Source organism: Coenobita brevimanus, chromosome 89, assembly GCF_032717465.1.
Source record: "Coenobita brevimanus isolate Jiangsu-jjx chromosome 89, ASM3271746v2, whole genome shotgun sequence".
NCBI classification, from domain to species: Eukaryota; Metazoa; Arthropoda; class Malacostraca; order Decapoda; family Coenobitidae; genus Coenobita; species Coenobita brevimanus.
The window spans coordinates 11,189,831-11,210,335 of NC_137042.1; the positions used below are offsets into that span (position 1 = coordinate 11,189,831).

General features: G+C 42.8%; 1 protein-coding gene across 1 annotated transcript in view; it reads right to left on the minus strand.

The window, feature by feature from the left end:
• Positions 1–20,505, minus strand: part of LOC145411364 (uncharacterized) — a 148,893-nt gene that overhangs the window by 63,242 nt on the left and 65,146 nt on the right. Inside the window, exon 6 of the mRNA XM_080281392.1 lies at positions 18,052–18,194. Within this exon, the coding sequence (XP_080137518.1) occupies positions 18,052–18,194 (143 nt within the window). The remainder of the gene's footprint in view (positions 1–18,051; positions 18,195–20,505) is intronic.

A 20,505-nucleotide genomic window follows, 5' to 3' on the forward strand; every position in this document is an offset into this window, starting at 1 on the left:
CTCTTGTTTGGTTAAACTTAATACAGTACTTCCATTTCCTACATCCTCTTCAGTGAAGCCCTCAAATCCTCTCTCGCCAATTGTAAACAAAGCACCGTCCTTTTCCGCCATGATTCAACCATATGGAGACTTTCTATTTCCATTGTGTCTTGTTCTTTTTATGACCGAAATCGTGGTTTTCCTTAACTACTGTTCGACGGGACCACCACTCATGCACTCATTTACATAATTACAAATAGGCTGGTCTCCTTTTCGTCGCTGATTCAACTCATTATTTCTCCACTATCCAGGAAGAGCTCCGTCTCTGCCGGTGACCTGTGTGTGTGTGTGTGTGTGTGTGTGTGTGTGTGTGTGTGAGAGAGAGAGAGAGAGAGGTGGTTTGTGTGTCTCTGGTCTCCATGGCACCATCTCCCTCATTTATCTGTTTTTCCCTTGTTTTTCCTTTTGTTTGCTGAGTCAGTGCTGCCAGGTGTGTCTCCCTCCCCGTCCCCCTGCCCTCCCCCACTCCTGCTAGAGCACTGCCTGCCTGGCCCTCGCTCTCCTCTCTCACTGTGTCTGTTGCCCATTACGATTTTCACCACCTTACCTTCCTGCATGACCTTCTTGAATGTGTGATGTTTCATGTCACATTTTTTAGCAACAGTACTGTTTACATGGATAATACTATTAACTATGGTGTTTCTGTGTCACTCTCTGTTGACTGAATAAGGTATATGAGAGTTTGGGTTTGGGCCTGGAATGGATCTCTAGCTTTTCTTCAGCATCGTATGGGGAACACTGCTTTGATATCTGACATACTCACGAACCGAACACTCACGAACCGAACACTCCCACAGGAAAGTAACACCAGCGGATATTGGGGTATGCCTGTATAATACAACTCTCCCCCACTAGACGACAGGTATGTGTTCCATAAAAAGTGGTTGAATAACATTGCTCAAATAATGAACCGATTTTTCCCATAAAATTAAGAAATGGGGGGGTTAGGTTCCTGACCACCTACATCATTCAAAAAATATTCCACACAGATGGAAAAAATACCAGTATACAGTATATGAACGAAAGTGACACACGCATTTGAGATGTTTTCTTACTGACTTAAAGCCTAAGTTCTCAAGCAAAATTATTTTTGTACTGTACTACATACAGTACATCTCAGATGACTGACATTTGATTTTCGATAAAAATAATATTGGAGAACAAACGAAATATTCCTACTCAGACGCCAGAACGCCTTCGATAGCGTGTTTATTGTCTATCCCGCCGACTGGACATGATGTCACCACACCAAACTCAGATGTATTCAACTTATAACCATAAATGGCAATGGAAGCCTAACTGAAAGCACTGCAACCTAACTGGGGGGCTTCACTGCCAGGACCCCCCAATTATTAATCGTGCAATAAGAGCGTTCGTTAATCATTGGCGTAATTGTTACTCCGTCACCCAACCATGCGATGGCGAAACACCCAGGTTGGTTAGCACATGACTGTGTCTCACAGGGATAATAGTAGGGGGTCTTGGGTGGAGCCATGGTGGTGCTGCAGTATTCCACGAGGCCAAAAAGAAATGCAGACGGATGAAGAGGCAACCGATCAGCAGGACAGAGTGCAGGAGAAAGGCAGCTCAGCCGGTTTGTCTGGCAGCGCATGGTTTGAATTGTCGAAATGGTGGGGTTAACCATGTCAAACAATGAAAAAAAGTTTAGATTTATAAATGTCCACAGCAGGATCGGCCTATCCCGATCGAAGTGGGGACGATACAGCCAATGTATCTCTACCAAGTGGCTTAGGCTGTCTAGTAGAGATTGTATGTAGGGTGAGAAGTGCTTGTAAGTGTATTGTAGTGCTGGAGTGGCTTTGCATGTGTGTGTAGTCTGTGAATGAAGTGTAATTGACCCGCACAAGCCGACTGCGTGTAAATATACTTTATAGTATGTGACACTGGTTCAACCACAGCACCCCTTGTGTCTGCCAATGCAGTACGTGGCCTGAAGAACACTCTCAGAGTTTATTACTCTGGCAGGGCGCGAACCCTCGTACTTCAGTGTACGAAAACGCACACTTTACCACTGTACCACAGAGGCTCCATATATATAGATAGATAGATAGATAGATAGATAGATACAGATATAGATAAAGATATATATATATACATATATATATAGATCTTTAGTGGAAAAGTTTCTAGAGAAGGGAAAGAAGTTGTATGTGGCTTTCATGGATTTGGAGAAAGCATATGACAGGGTGGATAGACAAGGATTGTGGAAAGTATTAAGAATATATGGAGTAGATGGGAAGTTATTGAATGCTGTGAAGAGTAAGTATGATGGTGCTAAGGCTGCAGTGCGTGTGGATGGTGAACTGAGTGAATTTTTCTCTTTGAAGGTTGGGTTGAAACAGGGATGTGTCATGTCTCCATGGTTGTTCAATCTGTATATGGGTGGGGTAATAAAAGAGGTACAAGGTAGGGTAGTGGATGTTGGAGTGGCCCTGGTGAGAGAGGGTAGTGTTTGGAAACTCCCTGTTCTGTTGTTTGCAGATGATACTGTGTTGTTGAGTGAAGACAAAGGGGAGCTGCAAGGCTTGGTGGATGAGTTTGAGAGTGTGTGTAAGAAAAGGAATCAAAAAGTGAATGTAGGGAAGAGTAAAGTGATGGTCTTTGAGAAAGGTCAAGTCAGTGAATGTACAGTGACGTTGGATGGTGAGGAGTTGGAAAATGTGAGTATGTTTAAGTACTTGGGTAGTGTGATGAGTAAGAATGGAGGTTTGGAGGGTGAAGTGCTTGAAAGGGTACAGCAGGGAAGAAAAGTTGCTGGTTCCTTGAAAGCAGTGATAAGAAACAGGGAAGTGAGCATGGAAGTGAAAAAGTTACTACATGACATTATTGCGATACCAACTCTAACGTATGGAAGTGAAGCTTGGACGTTGTTGGAAGTACACAAGTCAAGAGTGAGAGCAGTGGAAATGAGTTATTTAAGAGAAGCCTGTGAAGTCACATGGAGAGACAGGCTGACAAATGAGGATATGTGGAGCGTTGTGGTGCGGATGTGATAAGAAGAGTTAGGAAGAATACACTGAGGTGGTTTGGCCATGTGGAGAGAATGGAGGGTGAACGACTGATGAAGAGAGTGTATGTGAGTGCGGTGGAGGGGGGGAGAGGGAGAGGGAGGCCGAGTATGAGATGGAGGGATGGGGTGGAGAGGTATATGAGAGAGGGGGGTGTGTGAGTTGGGAGCAGGGCAGTGAAATGGCAGGGGACAGGGCGATGTGGAAGCAATTTGTTTGTGGCCATCCCGAATGGGATTGAGGCATCTGGCAATAGATAGATAGATAGATAGACAGATAGATAGATAGTACATCTATCTATCTATTGCCTGATGCCATAATCCCGTAAGGGGAGGCCGTTTGACTTTGAGTTATTTTTTTTACAGGCAGGGGAACTAATCCTCCACCAGCCCACTTGCTGACACGTAGGGAGCATGTATGGTTTGGTTATATGGTTACCACTCAGTGTTATAAATGGTTTCTTGGCTTACAGGAAACCATTTGGGTTGTCACTCAATGTAAAGCCATCTGTAAAGGAAAGAAAAGCAATAAGAGGTGACAGGAAAGATGGAAGCAAAGGGAAGAGAGGAGGGCAGGCACAGAAAATGAATGATAAAGGCTATGGAAGAAGTAGGCAGCACTACATCAAGTGAGTGGATGATGGTCGCCACCACCTACCACCATATATATATCTATCTATCTATCTATTGCCAGACGCCTCAATCCCGTTTGGGGTGGCCACAAACAAATCGCCTCCAAGTCGCCCTGTCCCCCGCCATTTCACTGCCCTGCTCCCAACTCACACCCCCCTCTCTCATATACCTCTCCACCCCATCCCTCCATCTCATCCTCGGCCTCCCCCTCCCTCTTTCCCCCTCCACCTCACTCATATACACTCTCTTCGTCAGTCTTTCACCCTCCATCCTCTCCACATGGCCAAACCACCTCAGTGTATTCCTCATAACGCTTCCTATCACATCCACATCCACACCACAACGCTCCTTTATATCCTCATTCGTCAGCCTGTCTCTCCACATGACTCCACAGGCTCCTCTTAAATAACTCATTTCCACTGCTCTCACTCTTGACTTGTGTCCTTCCAACAATGTCCAAGCTTCACTTCCGTACGTTAGAGTTGGTATCACAATACTGTCATGTAGTAACTTTTTCACTTCCATGCTCACTTCCCTGTTTCTTATCACTGCTTTCAAGGAACCAGCAACCTTTCTTCCCTGCTGTACCCTTTCAAGCACTTCACCCTCCAAACCTCCATCCTTACTCATCACACTACCCAAATACTTAAACGTACTCACATTTTCCAATTCCTCATCATCCAACCTCGCTGTACATTCACTAACTTCACCTCTCTCAAAGACCATCACTTTACTCTTCCCTACATTCACCTTTAGGTTCCGTTTCTTACACACTCTCTCAAACTCATCCACCAAGCCTTGCAGCTCCCCTTCATCTTCACTCAACAACACAGTATCATCTGCAAACAACAGTACAGGGAGTTTCCAAACACTATCCTCTCTCACCAGGGCCACTCCAACATCCACTACCCTACCTTGTACCTCTTTTATTACCCCATCCATGTACAGATTGAACAACCATGGAGACATGACACATCCCTGTTTCAAACCAACTTTCAAAGAGAAAAATTCACTTAGTTCACCATCCACACGCACTGCAGCCTTCGCACCATCGTACATACTCTTCACAGCATTCAACAACTTCCCATCATATATATCTGTATATATATATACTGTATATATATATATATATATATATATTTATCGTATATATGATGTAAACAGTACAGTACTTCCTCATTTTATGATTGGGTTACATTCTTGGAAAACGAATCAGATAACAATCAATAAAAAAATGAATACATTACCCGTATAGTATGGGTTCAGTGGAGATACAGTTCTGGAAATGGTCAACTACAATGCATAAGCATAAAAATTAGTTTCTAACTCTAACTCACCAGCACTTTTTTTTTTTTTTTTTTTTTTGTCATTTCATTTCACAGTACTTCATGTGCTGCTTTAACTTCAACACAACACCACTGTTCAATCACTGACACTACACAGTAAAGATTGCAATGGCTGAGTGATGACAGGATGGCACATATGACTCTTAAGTAGGTTTTTGCTCAGATACACCAGCAGCCATTTTGGAACCAATAAACGGCTGTAGGCTTCCATATCGGTGACTGCTGAGGCTTCGTAGGGGATAGAAACAATCATATGAGCAACTAGAGGTCTCCCCAAGGCGCGAATCACACTAGCTGTGTGCCAATACATATTTAGTGCGGCTTGAAATATGACCTTGACCTTGACCTACTTTTGCCAATTTCGAACTCGTAGGAGACTTTCATCCCTTCTACACACCTGTAACATTTTGTGATGATATCTTGGGCGGCTGCGAAGTTATTGTGGTAACAATCACACAGGCCTTGACCTAGTTTCACCAATTTCGAACTCATAGGAGATTTTCATCCTTACTACACACCTGTAAAATATTATGCCAATTGCTTTAGTGGCTGTGAAGTTACTGTGCTAACAGACACCCAGACGGACAAACAAACTGAAAACAATATTCAGAGGAGATTTTCATCCCTACTACACACTTGTAAAATTTTGTGACGATATCTTGAGCAGTTGCAAAGCTATCGTGGTAACAGACAGACAGACCTTGACCTACTTTCACCAATTTCCATCTCATAATCACTTTTTTCCCTACTACACACCTGTACAATTTTGTGATGATATCTTGAGTGTTTGCAAAGTTATCGTGCTAACACACACACACACACACACACACACACACACACACACACACACACACAGGCTTGAAATTAATGATTCCTTGAGAGAATATGAACCTGATGTCATGTGCTTTGTAGAGACCAAATTAAGAGAGGATATTGATGTTCATTTGAGAGATGGTAAATACAATCTGTGGCAAAGTGACCGAAAAGAAAAAACGGGAGGAGGAGTGATGATAGCAGTGAAGAACAACATAAATGTAGATACCGTGGAAATGGGAGAAGGCAGGGCTGAAGTGATATATATGAAATTAGAAACTGGAGAGAAAGTCACGAGAGATATGGCGGTAGTGTATGTTACCCCTAAGACGAGAGCATGAAATGATGATGAATACCATGAGATGTTGTCAGATATGGCTAGCTATTTACAAAAAATAATTGAGAAAAGCAATAATATAATTTTGGTGGGTGACTTTAACTGTAAAGAGGTGAACTGGGAGGAATGGTACTCGGGAGGCGGAAAAGGATTCATGGGGCACTATGTTATAAATATCATTCATTCATTCATTGCCAGACGCCATGTATCCCAGACAGGGTGGCCAATGGCTTACTGTAGAGTTAATTGTTTTACAGGGAGGGGCACTAATCCTCCACCAACCCCACTTGACAAGTAGGGATGCCAACAGCATCTGGTGTTCCCAGGCGGTCACCCATCCAAGTACTAACCAGACCCAACGTTGCTTAACTATGAATAATGTGATGACGCAATGGGTCAGAGAAGAGACACAGTTCCGAGGTGAGGACACACCAGCAAGGTTAGATTTACTGTTTACCAAAGAACCCGATGTAATAGAATCACTGAAATACTATATTTCTGTCCTACAGGAAAAAGTGCTCATGTGGTCATTGAGTTCCGGATGATAATAGAGAACGTCGAGCCAAGAGATGAGCTTCATAGACAGGGAAGATACAACTTTGGGAAAGCTAATTTCACAGGACTGAGAAACTTTTTTGAAAATGCAGATTGAAGAAAATTCAGAGAAACAAGAGAGATACAAAGGAAGTGGGATATCTTTCTAGACCTCTACAATTTGGGAGTGGAAAAATTTGTACCAAGAGTAAGAGGGAAAGAAAACAGGAAAAAGGAGTGATTTAATAGGTGTATGATAGCAAAAAAAGAAAGAGATAAGGCGTGGAACAACTGGAGAAAGGGGGGCAACACCAGAACAAAGGAAGAATATAAAAGAACTAGAAATGATTACACAAGAATACGTAGAGAAGAAGAAAGGAATTTTGAAAAAGGTATAACAGACAAATGCAAGGATGAACCCAAACTGTTTTATAGATTTGTTAATGGGAAATTGAAACAAAAGGAAGGAATCACTAAATTGAAAGTAGAAGGAGAGGTCTATAAAGATGCAGCAATGCAAGCTGAAATAATGAACAAATGTTTCCAAACAGTTTTCACTAATGAAAAAGAGTTTGTGGAAGGGGAGGGAGTGACCAGAAATGTACCGGTGATAAAAGATATAAAAGTGGAGGTACAGAAAGTGTACAAATTATTGGAAACTCAAGATGTAAGGAAAGCCCCAGGACCTGATGGAATTTCTAATTGGGTACTGAAGGAATGCAGAGAACAATTGGCAGATAAAATTCACAGTTTAATCATGTGTTCTCTGGAAGAGGGGAAAGCACCTAAAGAATGGAAGAGGGCAAATGTGGTACCAATTTACAAGGGAGGAAACAGGGAAGAACCCCTGAATTATAGACCGGTGTCTCTAACCAGCATGGTCGCAAAATTGTGCGAGAGAATCCTGAAAGACAGATGGATAAAATATCTAGAAGAGATGAATATTTTGGCCGAATGTCAGTTTGGATTCAGAAGTGGAAGATCATGTGTCTCCAACTTGTTGAGCTTTTACTCAAGAGCGATTGACGTGGTACAGGAGAGAGATGGTTGGGTGGATTGTGTGTACTTAGACTTAGAGAAGGCCTTTGACAAGGTACCTCATAAGAGACTAATGTGGAAACTAGAATATATAGGTGGACTGAAGGGGAAACTCCTGGAATGGATGAGAGACTTTTTGAGAGACAGACAAATGAGGACAGTAATAAAGGATACGATGTCTGGATGGAGGGAAGTAACAAGTGGAGTCCCCCAAGGCTCGGTGTTGGCGCCAGTAATGGTTCTGATTTACGTAAATGATATGGTAGATAGAGTGAACAGTTATGCAAGTCTGTTTGCTGATGATGTAAAGATCTTGAGGAAGGTAGAGGTTGAGGAGGATTGTAAAATGCTGCAGGAGGATCTGGATAGGATACATGATTGGAGCCGGAAGTGGGAAATGAAATTTAATGTAATGAAATGTAATATATTGGAAATGGGTAAAAGTACCAGGCAGCCATCAATGAATTATTTGTTGGGTAATGAATTAATCACTAAACTGAGAGAAGAGAAAGACTTAGGAGTGCTGGTCCAAGATAGTTTGTCACCTGAAAAGCACATTAATAAGATAGTTAGAGAGACTTATAAACTCCTGACTAACATAAGAGTAGCATTTCATTATATGGATGAGGAGATGAAGAAAAAATTGATAGTGGCCATGATCCACCCCAGGTTAGATTATGCAGAGGTAGTGTGGTCCCCACACAAAAAGAAAGATATAAACAAGATTGAGAGAATACAAAGAACAGCAACCAAAATGGTCCCCAGTCTGGCAGATCTGTCATACAGTGAGAGGCTAGAAAGGCTGGATTTGCCTTCCTTAGAGGAAAGGAGAAAGAGGGGAGACATGATTGCAGTGTTCAGGACCATGGTGGGAGTAGATAAAATAGACCGAGAAGATCTGTGTTCATGGGATAAGAGAGCAACAAGAGGACACGGAATGAAATTGAAAAAGTCAAGCTGCTTTAAGGATATCAAGTGATATAGCTTTCCTTACAGAAGTACAGATTTATGGAATAGCCTGGACAAAGAGATCATCTAGTCTAAAAACTTAAATGAGTTTAAAGCTAAATTAGACTTACTGAGAAACAGCAATGGGAACCCACGAGCATAGCATATTTCGTGTGTATCTCAATTAGGTATATTGGGTAAATACTGTACATAAGTATTTGGAACAACTTAGACAAAAAGGTGGTGCAGGAGAAAAACATTCATGTGTGTGAAAGTAAACTAGATAAATGTGGATATGGAGCCAGGACAACACGAGCATCGCTCAATTCCTGTATACTACAAATAGGTAAATACACACACACACACACACACACACACACACACACACACACACACACACAAACTGAAATCAATACCAACTTCGACATTGCGGCTGGTAAAAATGGTGATTCATTGACTGCCAAGGCTCCACAGGAGGTCATAACGATCATATGAGCAAAAATGGTGATTGTACTGTACATCAAAATATGGTGCTAAAATCTAAACAGCATATAGGTGAACATTTGCATGATGGTCGACTGCAAAGCGAAAAACCCATTCACACACACACACAGTAAGCTCACTTATAATGCAGCTGTTTGGCTAACAACAGGAACAATGTTCTGGAAATTCAAGTTATGGAAGACACAGAGCCTATGAGACCCCCTTACAATACTTATGCCTGTCCTAACCACCTAAAACAGCCATTAAATGTAACAAACAAAGATAAACACAATTAAAATTGCATCTATCTATCAACCTATTGCCAGATGCCTCAATCCCGTACGGGGTGGCCACAAACAAATCGCCTCCATGTTGACCTGTCCCCCACCATTTCACTGCCCTGCTCCCAACTCACATCCCCCTCTCTCATATACCTCTCCACTCCATCCCTCCATCTCATCCTCGGCCTCCCCCTCCCTCTCCCCCCCTTCACCTCACTCACATACACTCTCCTCGTCAGTCTCTCACCCTCCATCCTCTCCATATGGCCAAACCACCTCAGTGTGTTCCTCCTAATGCTTCCTATCACGTCCACATCCACACCACAACGGTCCTTTATATCCTCATTTGTCAGTCCGTCTCTCCATGTGACTGCACAGGCTCCTCTTAAATAACTCATTTCCACTGCTCTCATGCTTGACTTGTGTCCTTCCAACAACGTCCAAGCTTCACTTCCATACGTTAGAGTTGGTATCACAATACTGACATGCAGTAACTTTTTCACTTCCATGCTCACTTCCCTGTTTCATATCACTGCTTTCAAAATTGCATCTAATACCACATAATAAGGAATATTAGCAGGGTAAATTAACTTATTTTGTTAATCTCTAATTTCATTCTGATTTGAAAAAAAATCTTGTTTTCAAAAAGTCTATCTATCTATCTATTGCCAGACGCCTCAATCCCGTTTGGGGTGGCCACAAACAAATCGCCTCCAAGTCACCCTGTCCCCCGCCATTTCACTGCCCTGCTCCCAACTCACACCTCCCTCTCTCATATACCTCTCCACCCCATCCCTCCATCTCATCCTCGGCCTCCCCCTCCCTCTTCCCCCCTCCACCTCACTCACATACACTCTCTTCGTCAGTCTTTCACCCTCCATCCTCTCCACATGGCCAAACCACCTCAGTGTGTTCCTCATAACGCTTCCTATCACATCCACATCCACACCACAACGCTCCTTTATATCCTCATTCGTCAGCCTGTCTCTCCACGTGACTCCACAGGCTCCTCTTAAATAATTCATTTCCACTGCTCTCACTCTTGACTTGTGTCCTTCCAACAATGTCCAAGCTTCACTTCTGTACGTTAGAGTTGGTATCACAATACTGTCATGTAGTAACTTTTTCACTTCCATGCTCACTTCCCTGTTTCTTATCACTGCTTTCAAAGAACCAGCAACCTTTCTTCCCTGCTGTACCCTTTCAAGCACTTCACCCTCCAAACCTCCATCCTTACTCATCACACTACCCAAGTACTTAAACGTACTCACATTTTCCAATTCCTCACCATCCAACCTCGCTGTACATTCACTAACTTCACCTCTCTCAAAGACCATCACTTTACTCTTCCCTACATTCACCTTTAGATTCCGTTTCTTACACACTCTCTCAAACTCATCCACCAAGCCTTGCAGCTCCCCTTCGTCTTCACTCAACAACACAGTATCATCTGCAAACAACAGTACAGGGAGTTTCCAAACACTATCCTCTCTCACCAGGGCCACTCCAACATCCACTACCCTACCTTGTACCTCTTTTATTACCCCATCCATGTACAGACTGAACAACCATAGAGACATGACACATCCCTGTTTCTAACCAACTTTCAAAGAGAAAAATTCACTTAGTTCACCATCCACACACACTGCAGCCTTCGCACCATCGTACATACTCTTCACAGCATTCAACAACTTCCCATCTATCTATCTATCTATCTATTGCCAGACGCCACAATCCCATTAGGGGTGGCCATTAGACTTTGAGTTATTTGTTTTACTTCCCATCTACTCCATATATTCTTAACACTTTCCACAATCCTTGTCTATCCACCCTGTCATATGCTTTCTCCAAATCCATGAAAGCCGCATACAACTTCTTTCCCTTCTCTAGAAACTTTTCCACTAAAGATCTAAGAATGAATATCTGATCTACACAACCTCTTCCCTTCCTAAAGCCTCCCTGTTCTTCTCCAACTAATTTCTCTGTTCTTTCTCTAACTCTGTCTATAAGTATCCTACCATACACTTTTCCTATTATACTAAGAAGACAAATGCCCCTATGATTACCACACACTTCTTTTTCCCCTTTTCCTTTGTACAAGGGAATAATCATACCTGACTTCCAATCCTCCGGGACTCTACCTTCCTCCCAGGCCAATCTGCACATCTTCCACATCCATTCTACTACTATCTCTCCCCCATGCTTCAGCATTTCACCACACACTCCATCAATTCCTGGGGCTTTCCCAGATTTAACTTTCTTCATTGCTTCCACAACTTCTATCCTACTGATTTCTTCCTGTCTTCTCACCTCCCTCCTTCTCCCAGCCATTCCACAGCCACTTATACTCGCATTACTTCCATCCTCTACGTTCAACAATTCCTTAAAGTGTTCTCTCCATCTGTTCACTTTTTCTCCCTTCTCCACTAGTAATCTACCATTTTTATCTTTCACTCCCCTGCTAACTACACTTCCACCCTGTCTTACTCTTTTCACTTCTCTCCAGAACATTTTCTTACAGTCCCTCCACTTTACACTCAAATTCCTTCCAAATTCCTCATCCACTCTCTTCTTACTCTCTCTTACTAATCTTTTCACCTCTCTCTTTCTTTCCACATATAACTCTCTCTTCTGCCTCTCAACTTCTTCCACGCCTCTATTTCTCATCCATTCATTGTATACTTTCTTCTTTTGTGCCACAGCCTGTTTCACCTCTTCAGTCCACCACGCTGTTCCTTGCACCCCCCTCCGTCTTCTCTTCCTTCCACACACCACATCACATGCTGCACATATTTCTTCTGTAAATATCTTACACACACCTTCCACGTCTCCCATCTGCTCCAATTCATATTTGCCCAATCGTTCCTCCACTTCTCTCTTATACTCTGCCTTTTTCTCATCCTCTTGTAACCTTTCCACTCTCCTTGCAACTACTCCTTCCTCTCGTCTTTCCCTTCTTCTATTCCTCCATCTTACTTGCATTCTAATTCTGGCCACCACCAAGTAGTGGTCAGAAAGTCCACTCCCCCAACCTCTATACACTCTTGCATCCTTTACACATCTTCGCATCCTTTCATCTACACACACATAATCAATCATTGCCTTCCTTTCATCCAGTTCACCACCCACCCTTCTCATCACTCGCCATGTATACCTGTGGATCATTTTATGCCTGAAGAGGGTATTGGCTATCACCAACCCCCTCCCAGCACAAATGTCCACTAACGCACTCCCATTCTCATCTATCTCAGCAGGCACACCCCACTCACCAACTATTCCATCCACCTTCACATTCCCAACTTTACCATTCATATCACCAATCAAAAACACTCTCTCATTCCTTCCAAACTTTTCCATGCACACTTCCACATTTGTCCAGAACTCTTCTCTCACTCTTCTAGCATGATCTTGTGTTGGTGCATACACACACACAATCGCCCACATTTGTATTCCAACTTTCAACTTTACCCATACAATCCTTGACCCAACTGATCCATACTGTCTTATGCTCCTCTTCCATCTTTTACTCACAACTATACATACTCCTGCCTTTGCCCTCAAAAGTGTGTTTAAATATTTATTTGACGGGCCACATGATGGAATGAGTCCAAGGACCACCGGCCAGAAAATGCATTTTTGTTATGTGGTAAGTGGGGGCGCTCACCATCCACACACTCAATGTAGTGCTGCTTTGGGTGTCTGCCTGTTCCTCTCTTCCTTTCTTCCTCTTCTGTCTTTCTTTCCTTCATTCCTTCCTCTTCTTTCTGCCTACAGGTGACTTTACACTTCCACATCTGTCTTTCTTTCCTTTGTTCTTCCTCTTTATTCTGCCTAGGGAGACTCTACACTGAGTGACATGTCAAATGGTTTCCTGTATGCTGGGTGGTAACCATATAACCAAATTATGGCGCCTGGTGGTTTAGTGAGTAATTCGGGCATTCTAATCGGACTGAGCCGGTGCAGGTTTATATCCAAAGGATGGTTGGGGTTTACTGCTCACGTAATGCCACTCTGGGATGAGTGAGGCTGGTCACTCTTATCGTATATATCAGGACCAACTTGCCTAGCCCTGGGCTTGTACGCTCCTCATGGGGCAACATAGGATTGGATGATGGATGGATGGATGAACACTATTTTCACCCATACTCTATCATGTGGCCTTGGATGAGTACATCTTTCAGCACTGGAAGTATGGTTGAAAGCCCTTCAATATATACAGTATATATATTTATATATATATATATATATATATATATATATATATATATATATATATATATATATACATACTGTATATACATATATACATATACAGTATATATACAGTACCCTCGCGTCCAGCACGGTAATATTGTCATGCATGGGTCACGTGTTGGACCAAAAACGTGTTGGTCTAACAATAGAGCTAATGGGGAAAAATGAATTATGTCAGCAACCCTCGGAAAAGTCACCCTAAATACCTACCACATACCTATACATATATTGGTACTATTGTAATTATAATAAATGGTACTGTGCTATGAATGATAACTAACCTTTTAGGATAGTGTTGGTGGGCTTGCTGGGAATGGAAGGTGGTATCCAAGGCTGTAGTTAGTCCTACTGGGTCCCCGGAGGATGGCTGCTGGCGTCACTAGCGGGTAATGGCTGTTGCTCCTCCTCAACCTCCCTCATAAATCCTTCGAAATCAAACCTCCCTCATAAATCCTTCGAAATCACACTCAGAATCACTATCTTCGTCCATTAATCCTCAGCAAAGTGCATGCTTCTCACACTGTTGCCAGAGCCCCGTCTCGTGACTGTGGAAAGTGATCGCTGTCACTGACTCGGTAGAGAATAAGGAGAAGCAACTTTGTTTATAAACTGGTACGCACGCCGATGAGAAGGGTTTCAAAACGACTGATATTTATTCTAAAATATTAATATGTATTCATTGTCAGGCTAAATATTCAATGCTGTAGTACGATACATTCTCTGTCGAGTCGCCTGGGTTTTGGTCACACTGTTTTCCCCATCGTATCCTCAGCAGGAATCCATCCAGATGAATTCCAAATGCCCGTGGTATTGTCAGCAATTTTACCACGTTACCGTTCCGATTTACCATCGTATCCTCGGCAAACCTGGTAGGAAGTGCCGTGTGATAGCCTTCGGCTGCCAGGATCTTGTCTTAAGTTTTTTATTATGATCACGTTGGCTTCATTCATGTCGTAGGCCTTGGCAATGTCAACTTTCCTCTCCCCTTTCTTCTTCCTCTCGATGCTTTCTAGCTTGGTGGCCTGAGGGAGGTGTCGACGCTTCTTGGGGTTCTCAGAAGGCTTCCTAGGCATCGTGAGCAGGGTAAAATGCAGTAACAAGGGCAGAAAATGCAGCAAGAAAAAAGCACCTTCCAATGCAATTATGCGACTGAGTGGCTCTCTGGCGGGAGAAATGTAAACAAAACATCACGTGACACCAGAAGCGTTTTTAATTGGGTGGCATCACGATCACGTCACGATAGCGGGCGGGGAAGGCTACTTGATCAGAAGATTTTCATTGGCTATCATCATCATGGGAATGTCCAGTATGGCCTTGTTGGACCGGGGGTGATCGTGCTAGAGTGAACTCTGCAGATTTGGCCCACTTCTCGGAGCTCTATGCATGTTATGCTAACACACTCGTGTTGCAGTAATTAAATCGTATTAAATAATACTAATTAATTGCTCACCGTGCTGGACTCGAATAGTGCTGGACTAACGCGTGCTGGACGCGAGGGTACTGTATATATATATATATATATATATATATATATACAGTACACAGGTATATATATTGTACTATACATCGTCCCTGTGCTACCTACTCGCCAACTACCCAGGAGCGAGGAGTGCATCTTGTGTGTGTGTGTGTGTGTGTGTGTGTGTGTGTGTGTGTGTTGGTTGCAGCCAATGAGAATGTAGCCAGGCCGCGAGCCTTGCTTACTGACTGGCTGGCCGTACGTGGTGGTGTGTTTGGTGGGAGTTTTTGCCGTGCCATTCATCAGTCCCTACCACTGTGCTCTGTTCGTAACATGCAAAAAGGAACTGTCGCTGTTTTACCGCGATTTTTTTGCAAATTTTATGGAGTTTCGTGTGTGATTATTGGGGTAACACTGTCCCCTCATGCTGGTGATAATGATGAAAGTGTTCCTGGGCGATCAGGAATTGGTGAAAACAGTGGTTCTGTGGTGAAGCCGTTCTATAGCGATACTGGTAAACGACCTTTTTTGGGGGGCCATAGCACGTTCATAGTGTTTAACCCTTTAACCGCGGGTATTGTTTTGGTCTGACTGTCCTCTCCCGCGGGGGTTTCAGCCAAATGTAAACAAACTTTTAAACCTTAATAACTCTGCACAGAATAAAGCTAGAGAAAAAAATAAGTTACCATTAGAAAGTACTAACCTTCAGCTTTCCATTGATGTAGGTTTCATGACTTTATTGACTTTCACAGGACGGGCAGTGCCGTTAGAAGTGAGGGGTGTAAAATCACTATTTTTCACTCACACACCATTACCTTCGCTCATACACCATTACCAAATGCCAACCTCATTCTAATAATAATACTATAAACATATATGAACACTGCACATACGATAAACACCCACTCTGTGTTCACTGAGGCAGGTATAAGGCACTGTAATTACCCACACTTCACTGCCACATCAGCAGTGTTGTAATCACTATTTTTCGCTCACACACCATTACCAAATGCCAACCTCATTCTGATAATAATACTGTAAACATATATGAACACTGCACATACGATAAACACCCACTCTGTGTTCACTGAGACAGGTAAAAGGCACTGTAATTGCCTGCACTTCACTGCCATATCAGCAAGTGTTGTCACTCACACAGCTGGACAGATACTGATGCGTGCTTGGTCAGGGGTGGGGTGGGGGGCCCAGGGGGTGGGAGGTGGGGCCCCCGGGGGGGGAAGAGGGAGGTGGGGGTCGGCTGGAGTGAAAGAACTTAATAGCTACTCTCCCTTGAAACAATTGGCGCACGGAAAAAACGCGGGGTATTCAAAATATTCACAAACATTCGAGAATGACACCCGCGGTTTGGTCCAGTTTTTGCAACGTCATTCTAGAATGACACCCGCGGTTAAAGGGTTAATAGTAATTATCTTCATTCTAATCAATATTGTTTTTTGATTAACCCGTCACGTCCCGAGGTTTTCCGCACCTCCGACATCCCCCGGTCCCGAGGTATTTTTGAAAAAATTTTTTTTGGCTAAAACCTTCGCTTTTGGTGAGAAACATCGAAAATTCATAGAGAAATCGCTCACCTGAGGTTTAAAATACCCAATCCAGGTAAGAGTTCCTCCTTACCTGACTGAGTTTTCTAACATGTTGGCACCAAAGAAAACGAGTTCTATGGGAGGGTAACTATTTTATCCACTCATAAATGGTATTTATTTATTTACTTGGTACGAATGTATATGTAGTATGAGAGTATATTGGTTTTCAAGCAGTAATAAAGGCATTATAAGCATTGTTTCACTCACTAACTAATCACCATACCTGACCTTTTTTTGCCACATTGCCTGATCATTATTTCTGGCTGTTTCTTCTTCTAATGCTATGTAAACATTGTCCTCCACATTGTCATCGATTGGGGAATCACTCTGGCCCTGAATATCTTTACTAGCCAGGTCACTGGTAACAGGTGAATTGCTGGGACAATGGCGTGGGGGGGGGGAGGTTATGCGGTGTAAGGCATTGTCCCTGCTTGGCATCTTGTAGAGGAATAGAGGAAGGTGTCCCGTGTATACATACGAAAAATAATGCGCAAAAATTGAAAATTGTGCAAATTAGGGACCTTGCAATTGCACAACGTACCGATACGTCGCCGGGACTGGCAAATGCAAATCATTGCAACGTACCCATACGTCGACGGGACGGGGCGGGTTAAGCAATCAAGTTTTGCAGAAAATGAGTTGAAACTTCAGACAAAATATTTATATATTAATTGATACTAACTTCACTGATTTGGCCAAAATATTATACGCATCGCAATCTACACTCAAAAACCTTTCCTAATAAAAAAAAAAAAAGAACGTTCTACCATCAAAATGAAAAAGGTTCAGGGTGTGAGAATATTGCTGAACTCTGACCCCGTTCTCTGGTGTTTTATGATTTGGCATGAGAACACCTTACGTCGCCCGACCCCTTATTTATAAATCTAAATTCTTCCCAACTCTGCTGGAGGAAATAATGATTACAACTTTTATTCCCTCCCATTATGAGTGGTCTCATGAAATCCAAAGTGGAACTGTCTGTCACTTGTCAGAATAAGACAGAAATTAATAACTGTACCAAACAGATAGAAAGTCATCATCATCATCATCATCCAGACCTCCTTTCCCACCCTAGGGCAGGATGAGTAGCAATGTCCAGACAGCCCAAATTTACCCAATCCAACGGGCCACACTTCCATTTGCCACCATTCAAGCCCCCGGATTCTGTGAAACCAGATAGAAAGTATAATGGAAAAATCTACCAGATAAAATATTAACATATGCTATTTAGTACAAGAATAATAGAGAACTGACTAGGTACTTGGCGTTGTGTGAACCATGACCATCACTGGTGAGATGACTGAACATACGGGAACTTGAAACCTGACTGAGGCGACACAGCTGGCAGGAGTACGTATCTTGTCCTCTTATTACCTCCTTGTAAACAAACTGAATGCCTGAAGGAGAAAGAAATTAACAAGCTGACAAAATGGGAGAAAGATTACATATGTTTTGGTTGTTTATTTTGAAAAACTTCCTAAATGCTTGAATGTATCAGCCTTGGTCACTTGATGGCAACTCCCCAAGTTACATGAACTCTAACAGCTTTATGTTAAAATCCCTTAACTCTGAGATTATTCTGCACAATCTCATCCTAAGAATTTGTGATGCCTCTTGGTGCTCTTCCCTCCACATTCATCTCATGGTGATAACGAAAACCTCTATGACCAAGTTCACAATAGCCAAAGGGATCACTGTATACAGTAATCTTTAAAGAGACATAGGATCACCTCTTAAATATTTTTTAAAATTTTTACCCACCTTTCCATGATTCAGTGACTATGTTAAGTGTACAAAAGTGCATTTTCAAGTAAGAGGAGGATTCATCAGCAGACACTGAAAATACGTAAGTTGTACAATAGGTTAGGTTAGGATAAATCAGGTTGGGTCAAGTTACAAAAGTAATGGCTGGGTTTGAATAAATCAGCATTGATAAGGGTAATTTCGTGCCAAAAAATGGAATTCTAATATGGCGCCTGTTTGTCTTCGGTGCCTTCAAGATGACATCCAGTCTGACTTTGGTGCTACTGGAAATTCTAAACACAGACCTCATTTTAAAAGACCATCATCCACTCACTTGAAGTGGTCCTGCCTACTTCTTCTCTCATTTTCACTTTTATCAATCTTTTTCTGTGCATGCCCTCACCCTCCCTAACTTCCATCTTTTCTGTCACTTTTTATTGCTCTTCTCTACTTTTCAGGTGGCTTTACATTGAGGGAAAAAACTAATGGTTTCCGATAAGACAAGAAACCATTTACAATGCTGGGTGATAAAAACCAACCCATGCATGTTCCCTACATGTCGCAAATGGGTTGGCGGAGGGTTAGTGTCCCTACCAGTAAAACAATCAAACAGAAGACAAATGACCACCCCCTTTGCAATTATGGTGTATGCTGGTTCCTTGAGAGCAGTGATAAGAAACAGGGAAGTGAGCATGGAAGTGAAAAAGTTACTACATCAAAGAATTGTGATACCAACTCTAAAGTATGGAAGTGAAGCTTCGACGTTGTTGGAAGGACACAAGTCAAGAGTGATAGCAGTGGAAATGAGTTATTTAAGAGAAGCCTGTGCAGTCACATGGAGAGACAGGCTGACAAATGAGGATATAAAGAAGTGTTGTGGTGTGGATGTGGATGTGATAGGAAGCATTAGGGGGAACACACTGAGGTGGTTTGGCTATGTGGAGAGGACGGAGGGTGAGAGACTGATGAGGAGAGTGTATGTGAGTGAGGTGGAGGGGGAGAGAGGGAGGGATATGAGAGAGGGGGGTGCGAGTTGGGAGCAGGGCAGTGAAATGGTGGGGGACAGGGCGACGTGGAGGCAATTTGTTTGTGGCCACCCCATAGGGGATTAAGGCATCTGGCAATAGATAGATAGACAGACAGGCTACAGACAGATTGATAGATAAAAGAATTAAACACTGAAACCTCAAAAAGCACTCGGAAAATACTCACAGACCAAGAAAGACTTTGGTAAAGAAAATGCTGAATAAACTGCAGATTACCCAGTACTGTATACTGTACGTACATTAGGTTTACCATATTGTTATGTACATTCAGTATAGTGCGAGTACAGTACAGTTATAGTGTACAATGTACTGCACATGATGTCTGCCACAGGGGCATGGAAAGTAATTCCGTCTTGTGCAGTATTCGTGTTAATTGGATGCATAAGAGATGTTGCGGTATTTGAGGTAGACTGCGAGATAAAGCTGATTTCGTGTCTGCATTGTGTTGGGAAAAGCATGTGGAGATTTTCAGGCATGAAAGGACTGATTTTGCTGATGAGTCTCTTCAGTGTGTGGAAGAATTTTGTTACTTGGAATATATGTTACTTGCTGGAGTTGGGCTAGGGCTAACTAGGTGGCTAGAGTGAGGAGTGGTTGGAGGTTCAGGAAGCTGCTGCCTCTCCTAATATTTACAGGGTTCTTCCTCCATGTTAAGAGGATCTTTGTATGTAGCATGTCTTAAGAGTGTACAAGTAGCAGTAGTTGTTCCCTAGGCAGTCTAGCTGAACAGTCCCGAGTCTCTAAAGAAGGCCACAACCAAGACCAGGCTTGCCCACACAGCTCTCACGGAGAGTATGTTGTGTTGTCGGTGCAGGTGATTGTGTGCAATGCAGTCTTCCATAATGTGCTTCATAGTATGGGGAGCTGTACTGCATCCTGGACAGGCATCAGCAATGGAGTCATCCAGCCCCTTCTGATA